The following is a 13297-nucleotide window of genomic DNA, read 5'->3' as shown; positions in this document are numbered from 1 at the left end:
TATCGATTACTGCAGGTCTCAGTACAAAACTGAAGATTTTGAAAAGCATAATGTCTGCAACTGTATATTTGAACCTTATTTCTGAAACTGTGAAATCTGAAAGCATATAAAGGCAAACACAACTCCTTTTACATAATTTAGAAGTACTCTGTGACTACTTGGAAACTCAGCAGAAACTCATTCTATATGCACTCAAATTTTTGAAAAAATATAAACAAAGACAGAGCTAGCAGGTTCGGAAAATATGTCAAACTGACTGTACCCTAGTTAAAAATGTATAATCCAACTGATACTAAAGAAGCAATGTAGCTGGATTCATCATTTCGTCTTTATCAAAAGAAAAACTACAATGCTAATCTTCAAACCACAAATATGAAAATGCTTCTTATGAGTAGAACTTGTAGGTTTTCGCGGCTATTATGATCTGTCTAAGCCCTCCAATAGGTGCTAACACCATCAGCATGACTCCAAGAACAATGCACGCCTGAAATATGAGCAGAAAACATTATGAGAATATATTCAATAACAAAGATTTACACCAATGTGCCAATAAAAACTCGACTTATATCAGCCAGAATTTTCGGGCTGATAATGTTTATCCTGAGGCCAGATCAGGCCAAAGACCAAAGTGGTCGAAAAAATTGTTATTCGGCTAGAATCAGACCATACTCGATAAGCTCTGCAGCATATAGAAAGGAAAACATACCCAATTACACCACCATGATAGGCCAAACTTCCTGGGTTTGTGAATAGCAAGCCACATGATGCAAGGAAGCTGCAAATAGAAGAAAGTTAGAACATTTGACAAGTGCAACATAAATTAAAATTCAAGATAAAATGTTGATTTAATTTAAGATTCATTGTACGTAAAATGGACTTACAAAGTATGTAGTTGGAGCAAAGGCAAATCCTCCGAAGAATCCAAGAAGTCCTCCAAAGAAGGGGAATGTAATGGCTATAAACATTGTAAGTGCTGTGGAAGTAGAAAAAAAAAATCAATGGTTAACCAAATTTCGATCAGTAGTCACGTTGATAGTATAATTGTAAAGAGAAAGTATATATAGAATAAGAACATTGACACTTACCCACATAACAGTTGCGACTAATAAACCTAAGGTACCAAGTAGGCTTGAAGTGCAGCTTCTTCACTAGCACAGTTTCAATCATGTCAAACACCGGCATGGCATATATCTAGAGAGGCAAAAAAACAAGTTCTTGATCAGTATCTTGGAAATTCATATGAAAACAACAATGTGAATCATGAAAGTTAGTATATTTCAAGGTCATTTCCTAGGGAATATTTTGCACGTCCAAGACTTTTTTTTAAGGACCCTACTAAACCGACACCTCTCACAGGTTTAGGTCATCGCTTGAGAGTAGAGGGGGAGGTAAGGGAATCCCCCTACTCCCAACCATTTTGTAGTTGGTGGGGCTCGAGCTCGTGACCTCAAAGTCACAAAGTGAGTTCCCAAATCCCCACCAACTCCCAAGACTTATTTGGGTACACAATTGGTATATACAGTAGATTTTCTCGTGTGTGTACAATTTCAAATTATGATACACACCTGATAGCTTCCAATAACATGGACGACCACAAACATGTTGGCCATAGCAATAAGCCAACCAGGTTTCTCTAGGGAAATAAGGATGTTATCTTCAACCTTGTTGCCAAAAACCCAATAGCCGATTAGGGCAACAGGGAAATAGCATATGGCAACAACGATATAAGCAACGATAACACCCTTCCACATGGGTCCCTTGGAAGGCTTTTCTGGGGTGGAAGGGATGGTTGCTTGAATTTCGAGTACAACGTTGTGTCCTGCATATGCAAAAGCCACATCTCCTAGCGCGTTGAAGAAGCCAAACATCTTCCCTACGTCACTATGGTGCTTAGCCCCGTAAGAAACATCTGGTTGTACACCTTTCCCTAGTGATGCTGTCCATGCAATTGTAGAATAGCTGCAACATCATATCAAACCAAAAAAAATCCAACTAGTTAAAAATTAAGGCCTTGGAATACATATTTAAGGTAACTCTTAAAAGATCTTTAAAGATGTTTTGCTCGTTCAAGTGTTCACCTAAGGGACATAACAGCAGCAGCCAATGAAACAACGGCGATGGAGTTGAAGTTAGGAAGGTGAGACAGGACAAAGTGGACAGAGGAGAAGATCATGATAAAGTAGGTTGTTTTCATAGGTGCGCAATTAGTCTTGGTAGCACATATGATATCATGGACCTTTTGAAGGGATTTACCTCCGGTAACCATGTAAACAATGTTAACACCAACTTCAACAATAAGTTGTTGAGGCACCACAATCCATAGGCCTAGCTTCTCCCCAAAGGCGTATTGTCCTAGCTCGTGGTACCGGTCAAATCGCTTTCCCGGCACCATCTCATGCATCTCCACCATTTGCCATAGGGTGTACAATGTTATGATCCATGACAGTACTAGAATTACCACTCCTGGTCCCCTGTAAAACACACCAAAATTATATCAACTGTTGGATATAAAAATTGCACCCTTTCATCGTCCATAGTATAGAAAATATATACGTGACATTTAGGCAATTTAACATTATTTTCTTCGTAAAAACATATAATAAAAACTATTAATTGGTAAAGAACTCAAACATTTTAATTAGAAAAATTAGGCCTTGTCTTGTTATTTTGTACGGACTAGCTAATTTTCTAGACTACAGACGGAAATGTTAAAATTTTGTGAAAACTTACCATCCTAGATTAGCCATGGCATATGGAAGACTAAGGACTCCGGCACCAACCATAGCCGTGACATTGTGGAAGGCAGAGTACCACCATTTTGCATTCCTTGCCGATGTAATGGGAAGCCAATCATCAATTTCCTTTTGTTTTGCTAACTTTGTTTCAATATCCTGATTAAACATACACCAAAATTATAAATATAATGCAAATTCACTTAAAACATAACAAAATGATATCGTACATAAAAAATAATACAAGGAAAATATTGATCATTAGTGTTCAATAGTAGTTCACAAACATTAACTTTGAACCTATTTTCAAAAATCGAACATACTTTCATAACGTTTAATCTTATTGATGTTAGTACTCAAAGTGACAAATTAATAAAAATGAGTCATTTTCATTGAAGATATCACAAATATGTTAGAATTGTCATGTGAAACAAATCAAGTTGGTAAATTAAAGGTAACGTTGTCACAAGGTATACGTCAAAAAAGTACTATAATTAAGTATAGAATCATAAAAGAAACATACTATATAAGGAAATCGTAATCAAACTGAAGTCCAAAGAGATAAGATTATACAAGTATATTTATACAATTATACTCGTGAATTTGATCTTGATCATCATAAAAGTATTTTTATAACTTTATTTTATGTATAAACGGTGGGTTCACGGAGCTAATTAATAACACTAGCATTTAAAATTGGTAAAAATTCATTGATATAAATAAACCAATATTGTAATAGGTTTGAATTCATTGTCCACCAAAATTTTCAAAGACAATTATGAATTGACAGCAAAAATACAGCTTAGCATAAATTGAAGAGTCAAAGTCTTTATTTTAAGTCCATAACACATGGAGTGCAAAATTAGAAATTAGACAAAAATTATAGAAAATTGATTTATCAAATATTCAAATGACAACTTGTTCACATGAAAGGGCATGTCTACTATTGTGTGATACATCACTTGAAATTAAGTAGCACCCCACTAACACAATTTGCAATAGACATAACATGATTAAGAATTCCCATTTTACCCTCGCTCTTTCAAAAATCATTATTGCAAAACTTTGACTAGATAAAATGTGAACTTTTACCAAAATCTATTGACATTGAAGAAATATCTAGCAAGTTTCTTAAAAATTTCAGGTAAATAAAATTCGTAAAGACTAATCACCTCAATTTTTCTAAGTCATTTACGATTAACTGATAGGTGTTTTGAATTGAGATTAAATTTAAGAGACATTTTTCTTGTGTATAGTAGCTCCATTAGTAATTTTGACTTTTGAAGTCTTTACATTAAAGGTTGACCATAAAAAATAAAAAAATTCGTTAACAAACTAAAAGCTTGGTTATCCCTCAAAAATAATAACTAGGGGAATCAAAGTTGTCATCAGAAGACTCATAAGGGATGGGATAAAAATGATAGAGTAAAAGACATTTTTACCGAGGAAAGGAAAGATAAGTAATGGTAATTAAAAATACAAGTTATCCTAATCTAATTTCTAACTTATGCCAAACAAAGAAAAATAATATTTCTATTCTTATTCAATACCCACTAATTCTCCATCCGTATCCCATATTTTTACAGTAAATGATTATCATCAATGTGAAATGAAAACATATGATAACCCAAAACAAACAACCCAAATGATGCACACAATCTACTATTCTAAAGATAGAAAAAAGAGATATTTACATTGATACGCCCATAAGAAGTGCTGGGGACAGAAGGAGCCATATTTGTACAATTTGTCAATTGTAGAATCAACTCACTTTATAAAATTGACCAAAAAGTTTGGAGATTTCCTATTTTTTGTGGAGTTAACAATTCACACCAAACCACAAAAAACACCCCCCAAAAAAAAAAAGTAGAAAACTGCCAAATTATGAACTTTTAATTTGGAAGACTTCCTAAAGGGTTAAGCTACTATCATTACACCACTTTTTATAGGATAAAAAGTCAAGTCCACGCCCTTAAACTTCACATTACATTCCTACCATGAACTACACTCCTACATACAAATATACAATTAATAATTTGATTTTTCTCACTCAATTTTTTTTTTTTTTTTTTTTTTTTTTTTTTTTTTTTTTTTTTTTTTTTTTTTTTTTTTTTAACAATATAATTGTTCAATTTGGCTATTAATTTATTATGTCATTTTTCTTAATTCAAATGATTGGAAAGCCGAGTTTTAAGTTTCAACTAAAAAAGTCCAAATATATCACTCATCATTATATTTTTTTTTTTTTTGGTGCAAATCATTATATTTATTAAATATTCTAAACAAGCAAGATTTGCTTGAAGAACTAGCTAGTAGCTATGGTTGAATATAAATGGTCATCACGCCATGTCGCCATATATACCCTTTTCTTGTGTATATAAAGAATTTTAATTTACACTTAAAATTTTCATATATAAACAATATATATATATATATATTTTTTTTTGGTGTTTAGAGAGCCACAAAGGGCGGGGGTGAGAATCGATCCTAGGATCTCCTGGAATCAGGAGGGAAGCCCTAACCACTTGAGCTATACCTCACTCTCTATATAAACAATATATAATAGATAGAGAACGATTATATTCTCAAATGTATGTTGGACCACTAAACCAATTTTTTTTTTTTTTTTTAACCAATTCAAAAAGGTATGTGAGGAGCAGGAATAATCACAGGCCAACATCATATAGATTTATTTTAAACGTGAAAATTTGGGTCAACAAGTAGGATTCGAGATTAATTTCAAATAGAGAGTTCAAATAATCTTAATACAAATATCATAAGTGATGAGTCAAATCAGGCTTCACGTTGTTTGGGCTCAATTTAGCTTAAGTAAGGTTAGAGGTTTCTCTCAATGTATTTTGGGTAGGGTTCTCCGGTAGGGTTATGGTTTTTCAACATTAACTTCGTTTTGTGTGTGAACTTAAGTATCAGAAATAAATATATATACTATTTAGATGTATTTGAACAATGAGTTTGACCAGGTTCATAGCTTAAAATATTTTCTTAAAGTATTATATGTAAATTAAAATCTTCAAAACTTCCCTAAAAAGCACAATTAATTAAATCAATATTCAATACCATCATCCTATCTTGTAAACTATGCTTGAATTGGATAAATTATATTCAAATTTCATTAGAAGACAAATAATGTATGTCACATGGTGAGAAGTTATGATCCGGAATTCTTGATCATATAATTTAAGGGTTAAAATACCACCTAAGATGCTCTTGAAGATCAAATTACAAGGGGGTTGGATTGAAAAATATAATTAAAAATAAATCAAGGTTTATCAAAGATAGTGTAAAATACAATTATAATTCAACTATTTTGTCGATACCTATATCAATTTTTTAATCATAAAAAAAATATTCAAATAAACATAACAAGGTATCATTAAACAAATAAGAATCAGGTTAATTCATTACTCCATTCGTTTCCGAATATTGTTAGTTCACATTTAAAATTTTGTCACACGCTTTTTAACTTATAATGAAATCAAGAAAAGAACAATTAGCATATCGAAAAAATTCTTAAGGCTAGATATAATGATCATATATATGAATACTTCCAAATAACAACAATAATAAACTAACTATATTATATGAACCATATAAATTGCAATAAAAGAAATCATATAAACAATTAAAGAGAAAAGAAATCATACTGTGAATTTTGAAGGAGGTCGAGTATCCATTTAATTGGCTAGGAAATTAACAGAAGGAGATTAAAAATTCTGGGAATTGAATCTCCTTCTGAAATTGTGCGCAAAATAAAAGTAATGCGTTACACACTTTATATATAAAAATTAGTTGTAAAATTGTAATCACCAAATCTCCTCTTTTGGTAAAGTTTTAATCTCTCTCCTACTGTCAATGAGTTGTGGAAATTTACTGCTTTATATAGCAATAAAACGAGTGAATTGAATCTGGAATCATGAATTTTTATTTATTTTTATTTTATGATGCATGTATATGGATTTTATTAAGGATTTAAGGATAAGAGAGTGTAACAAGTATTTCTGTATTTGACTTTTTGACGTATCATAATTCATAAGTATATTGTACATAATTTTCTGTTTTATAATTTTTAACTTAGACTTTTAATAGGAGTGTCTCTTACAATGTCAGGTTTTTTTTATAGAAGATAAAAATACCTTAATATGAAAAAAGCAAAAAACAGGATTAGTTTTAAAGTATATCGAGGTAACTAATGACAATGTTAAGTATATGTTTGCCCCATCCCGTTTGTCCTCAAAAATAAATATTAAGTACATGTACAATATTTATTTAATATGGCCAATATACCAGCCTTACATATAGAACTATGCACTTTTGAACTAACTATTCATAAGTGTTACTACCTAGTACCTACGGACTACAGATTACTACTTATCGTGATGGTTGCACCTACATAAATGACATTACGGAAATGCAGCTAAAATAATTTAGTCCAATTTTAATATAATTTACTTATTTTATATTGGCAAATTTCTCAAATGTATTACTTCGTATCACTTAGCAATTTGCATCATAATTACACAGAAAAAGGTTGTTTTTATTGCTTAATCTTTGTTAATGACATGATCTTTGCGTAAAATATTGCTTGATATTTGTTAATAACATTTATCTTTATTTCTTTTTCTTTTTTATTTTTTTATTTTTTTTACCACTATTCAACACTTAAGAGTTGACAGATCGAGTTTATCTAGCCTCTTATTTTGGTGGGCGAAAAACTTGTGGCACCTGTTTCCATTTGTCATTTTATTACTCCGTATTATTATTATTTTATTTTTTGAAAGGTTCCTTTAATTATTAAAATTACATAAACCACCAGATTATTTAAATATTTACTGCACTCTAATTTCAGTTTTAACTATAAAGACAAGTGTAAGGCTTTAATAATCTCATACATTTGACATGAAAACTTCAAACCTATTATTTCTACCTTCTAAATTATTTACACTTATTCTCCTTACTCCCGAAAATGCTCAACTTCCTATCGCGTGATTTTGTGTGGGTAAATGTTGACGGAATAACGTGATTAGTTTATATGTTAAGAGGTGATATTCAAAACATAGGATTAATAAATACTATTATAAACGGCCTAGTAAGTCATCCCCACAAAGAAAAAGGATATATATGTTGTATACACAAAGACAAGTGAGACGATTCTTTTATAAGGGTGATTGGAATTTTATTTAATTTGCATACGTCATAGTATAAAAATCACTTATGTTAGTTATGTACCACAATATTATGCAATTCAAGTGATCAACACAAAATTTTCAAACAATCAAATTTGTATTCTGTTAACTTGTGGGTACATCCGTCCAAACAAGTCCTAAAAATATATGTAAAGACATGATCACATTAATTATTAAATACTAAAAAAAAGGCTGTCCAATGTTGAATTTAGCAAGAATATATCACATGGTGAGAAGTTGTTATCCTCATATTTTAAGGGTCAACTATCAACTAACGGCTTAACTTAAGGATTTAAAAGAATACTAAAATATTATCTTGAAAGATTAACTTACATGAATTATATATAGTAAGTAACTAATATACAGTACAAGAATTAATTCCAATTAATTGTTTATAGATTACTACTATAATGTTTCAGAGGAATATTGTAAGTTACTTATTATAATGTTAATTTACATTGCACCAAAAAAAAAAGTTAATTTACATTGTTTTGACGTATATTCATTCTTTAATACCATTGTTGAATAGATGAATTGTGAGACTAAAAACTCAATTCCACTCTCATAGTTTGTATTGAATTCTTAATTTTCAAAATTGAAAATGAGGTAGCTATCATGTACTTAGTTCATATATAAATTTTCTACATTACATCAACAAAAATCGAACAAGATAGTCTCATAAAATATATTTACAATGAACTGACTAGGAAGAATTCTCAACCTATTTTAAGCAATCAAAGTCATAAACACAAAATTTAAATCATATTACTCACTTCTTTTTTTCGTGTTTGTGTAATTTCTAGTATTTTTCGTTTTACTTTCTTAAATTACATAATGTCACATTCTTGGTGACGTACCTAATTGATTCCAATTTAATAGCTTAACTAATACAAGCAACCAATCTTTGGCTAAAAATTATACCATTGCAATTGAATGTCCATCCTAAACAATGGCACAATTAAATTCATACATCATATTACAAATTACAATCATATACTAGATGTACAAATACTAATACCAAATAAAACAGAGTACAAAAGATTTAATCCAATAATAAAAACATGATCAAACAAAAAAACAGAGAAAACTTACTGCGCTATTCTGAGGAGAAGCTTGAGTTACTTGAGTAACCATATTAACACCTTGATTAAAATACAAATCGCCCAAAACCCGAGTTTCGTTTAACTTGTAATCAAAGATTAACAAACTCAATCTCAAGATAATTGATCTTCTTTTGATACCTTATATACTAATTAGCAATATACAATATATATGATGTATATACTACTATATAGTTTTAAATAATGTATAAATGTGAAGATGGGTTGAGAATGTGATAAAATGGTAGCTTATATGGGCAAAGAATGGTGTGTATGAAAGATTAATGCAAGTTGAAGTAAACGGAGAGAGAAAACAAGACTGACGTATAACCCCTTTGACTATTAGACTTCTACCTACGAAAATTCTACGAACTTCCCATCTTTTTTTTTTTTTTTTTTTGTCTATTTCGTTATTATAATTTTATTTTATGAATTCCACACTCTTGTTAAGATGTCAATTATCGAAATATGTGTCTATTATACACCCGCGTTTAATGTTATACACTATGTTTTTATATTTGTGATGTTTTGTTCTTCGAAGATTTGTTTTACACTATCTAAAAGTTTAATATGATGGTTAATGTTCTGAGATTTGTATTTGTATCCATCATGGCTCTTCACATAGGAGTCCTGACCTTTGAGCTTATGTCCAAGGCTAAATATTTCACTATTGTTAGATCTTAGAATATATCATATTATCAGGTTATTAAGTCATACCAAGAAATATTTAAAGATCATAAAAGTTGTGCAACAGTGTTTTGGAATTTAGGTCCTACATAGGCTAAATGTAAGTCGTGTTTGGATTATGACATATTCTACGGAGGTTTTCTTTTGAAGTCACTTTAGATTAAGCAAGATTCAAAAGCTGTTGCTTGTTGGCTTATTATGAAAATTCAATTAGTTGATACGAGTCATTTTATTTAGACACGTTTGTCAATTCATAGCTTTAAATGTAAATATCTTTAGTTGTGTATTTAGCAAAAATTATGAAATTTTGATATTTAGAAAATAGACATTGAGATGAATCTAACAAGATCCCACATGACTAGTATTTATTTATCACTAAATCACAAAACAAAGTCAAACTAGGTTACATAAATAATACATAAAATCAAAATGTGTCAATTAAAAAAAACGAAAATGGTATTACCTTATTATTAACACAATGAGACATGAAACTAATTTCGAACTAGCCTGTAGTCCTATACTACTAGTTCGGTTTAGGCTCAAACCTGATATGCCCAATTGTGTTGAGATCAACCCTGATTGAGTTTGGCCCAATAGTTGAACCGACCCAAGCCTCGCTTTTTGCGTACATTTTTCTACCATATCTAATTTTTTTAGATTCACATTTTCTTCTATTGGGTCAATAATGGAGGAATTCCGGCAGCTTATTAGATTTCTCCCATGAATCAATGCCAACAAGGCAACAACCATTACCAACTGTTTTTCTATCCCATGTACAGAACATGATGCGCATTATGACTCCGAAAAATTATGTTGCTCCTTATCTCTATTATGTTAAGTTGCATAGTAATTAACTTTCAAAATTGAAATTTAAAATTTGATTTACTTTACATTTGTCTCTCTACTCTCTAAGAGTTCCATGTTTTCAAGATTCATAACAATTTGTATACATGTTACGTACCTTTTTAAAATTATACACAATGTTTAGGGATTTCTCCAAAAATAGGATTACGATAAGTTGTAGTCATATACGAGTATATTTCAAATATCATCATTAATCATATTGTTATATTAATCGCGTCGTTCTCATCTTCTTTTTACTTAGCCTAGATAGGATTATTTGGAAAATTCAATACTCTTAAGTCTTAACATATAATGTTATCTCTTAGCACTCTCCTCCTTTTGGGAATAAGTTACTTTCAAGTTTTTTTAGTCAAATATAATTAGGATAAGCATACTTAGAAGACCATGAAAAACGCTAACACTAAAAAATGAAAAGTTGGTCAACCTTTAATTTTTGTGGTACCTTCTTTCTGTCATTTTGGCTGCTAAAAGGCTAAAATAGTTTAATTATGCCAATAGAAAAAGAATCCCACGTCAAAATTCAAAAAACTTTAATTTTAATAATGTTGTTCATCTCATAATTATACCAATATTATATACTTCGTATTAAATTAGCATAATTGATTCATGAGGTACGATACATATTGGTTTGGTTTTACAATTATATACAAGTTTGATCAACATTGTAATACATGCTAAAGTTCTTCTAATATATTCTTTAAATTTGTTTTCCTATATACTTGAACTATTGTTAAAATTATACTCGATATCTATTCAAAAAAAAAAAAAAAAAAAAAAAAAAAAACCTCCATATGAAAAGTGTGAAATGATAAATAAAGCAAAAATGCAGTATTAAATAGAGTTGTCAAAAGTTAACCCGATCTGAAATACCAACTCAAAATCGATTATTAACCGAACCATCTTAACTCAAAAAATGGTGACCCAAACCCGAACTGAAACCAACCCTAGACCCGAGTGTGTGACACCCGAACCCGAACATGAATAGACCTGGAGATGACCCGACCCGAATGTAACCCGTAAATTATTGACCTGAACCGACCCCAACTTGAACTGAAATTGACTCAAACCCGTTTTAACCCGTCAAAACCCGAATTTAACCCGACTTGTTACTAACCTGACCAAAATTCAACTCGACCCATTCCTAAACCAACCCGAATTTAACCCAACCTGTTACAAACCCGACCCGAAATCAACCCGACTTGTTATTAACCTGCCCAAATTCAACCCGACTTGTTATTGACCCGACCCGAATTTTACCAGACCTATTACTAACCCAACCAAAAAATTCAACCCAATCTATTACTAACCCGACTCGAAATCAACACGACTTGTTATTGACCCGACCTAAATTCAACCCAAATTGTTCCTGATCCGATTTCAAATCACCTTAAATACAATTTAGACCACCTTATTATTGTTGATCAAAACATTTTGTATAGGGAGACCAAGTCGGTCCAGGCCAGCAAAAGAAAGGAGCATCATCCTCAAATTAAGAATTAAATATAGTATATATTTGTTGTATGGTCAAAGGAGATGATTATCTTCCTAATTATAGACTATAGTTCCCTTGTATATTGCCATACATATTATAGTCAAAAGGAAATAATTAGCTTGATAAAAATGATAATCGAATATGACCTGACTTGGAAATGACCCGACCTGATTGTAACCTGCAAATTATTGACTTGAACATAACCCGACTTGACTCCGAGAATAACCCGACTTGGAAATGACCCAAACTGATTATAACCCGCAAATTATTGACTTGAACCGAACTCGAATTGAACCCGAGAATGACCCGGCTTGAAAATGACTCGACATGATGATAACCCAAACCCAATAAGAATTATTACACGACTCAAGAATTACCCAATCCAAACCCGACCCGCATAGGTTATGGATTAAATTCGAATTTACCCGGCCACTCTTACCGACCTAAACCCAACCAGTTTACCCGAATTGAAAGCTCTGACCGAAACCTCCAAAAATTCTCAAAAAGCATGGATATTAGCCTTAAATTTTGGAATTTTTTTTTTCACCCGGAAATAAAAATTGCTCAAATGTTTACAATGGTCCCTAATATCTTCCAGAAGTCCAATTGGCTGGGTGGAACCATCCAATTTGCCTATAAACGACCAATTTACCAGTTTACAACTTGCACCGATTTCATTAACTCAAGCCTACCACGAACATTTATGACAACATATAATGATCATATATGGTTCCAAACGACATTATATGACCCCGAGATCTATCCCCTAAAATCTCAATGCTTTTCGACACCGGGCCACGAAACAATCGAAATTTCTCAAAAAGCGTGGATATTAGCCTTCAAATTTGGAATTTTTTGACTCTTTTTTTGCCCGAATATAAAAATTTCCGAAATACTTACCATGGTCCCTAATACCCTCCGGGAGTCCAATTGGGTGGGTGGAACCATCTAATTTGCCTTAAAACGACTAATTTACCGGTTTACAACTTCCACCGATTTCATTAATTCAAGCCTACCACGAACTTTTATGACAACAAATAATGATCATATATGGTTCCAAATGACATTATATGACTCCGAGATATATTCCCTAAAATTTCAAGAATTTTCAACACCGGGAACGAAGACTCCAAAAATTCTCAAAAAGCGTGGATATTAGCCTTCAATTTTGGAAAATTTTGATTTTTTTCAACCCGGAAATAAAAATTGCTGAAATGT

General features: G+C 31.4%; 1 protein-coding gene across 1 annotated transcript; it reads right to left on the bottom strand.

The window, feature by feature from the left end:
• Positions 1-166: 166 nt before the first annotated feature.
• LOC145628474 (lysine histidine transporter 2-like) lies at positions 167-9297 on the bottom strand. The gene is made up of 8 exons (XM_081680771.1): positions 9029-9297; positions 2731-2891; positions 2079-2471; positions 1566-1959; positions 1086-1191; positions 882-973; positions 707-775; positions 167-484 (listed from the first exon to the last, which is right to left on the bottom strand). Exons 1-8 carry the CDS (start codon positions 9068-9070, stop codon positions 386-388), a joined length of 1356 nt encoding a protein of 451 aa, XP_081536897.1. The 5' UTR covers positions 9071-9297; the 3' UTR covers positions 167-385.
• Positions 9298-13297: the final 4000 nt, after the last annotated feature.

This window comes from Chenopodium album, chromosome 4, assembly GCF_948465745.1.
Source record: "Chenopodium album chromosome 4, dcCheAlbu1.1, whole genome shotgun sequence".
Lineage (NCBI taxonomy): Eukaryota > Viridiplantae > Streptophyta > Magnoliopsida > Caryophyllales > Amaranthaceae > Chenopodium > Chenopodium album.
Note: the sequence above shows the minus strand (reverse complement) of the source record. Positions and strands in the feature narration are given on the sequence as shown.

Coding starts and splice junctions, on each gene's coding strand:
- LOC145628474 (XM_081680771.1), bottom strand. CDS start 9,070: ATGGTTACTCAAGTAACTCAAGCTTCTCCTCAGAATAGCGCA. Junction 776..881: donor TTGCTCCAACTACATACTTT/GTAAGTCCATTT, acceptor TTCTATTTGCAG/CTTCCTTGCATCATGTGGCT. Junction 485..706: donor TATCATGGTGGTGTAATTGG/GTATGTTTTCCT, acceptor CTCATATTTCAG/GCGTGCATTGTTCTTGGAGT.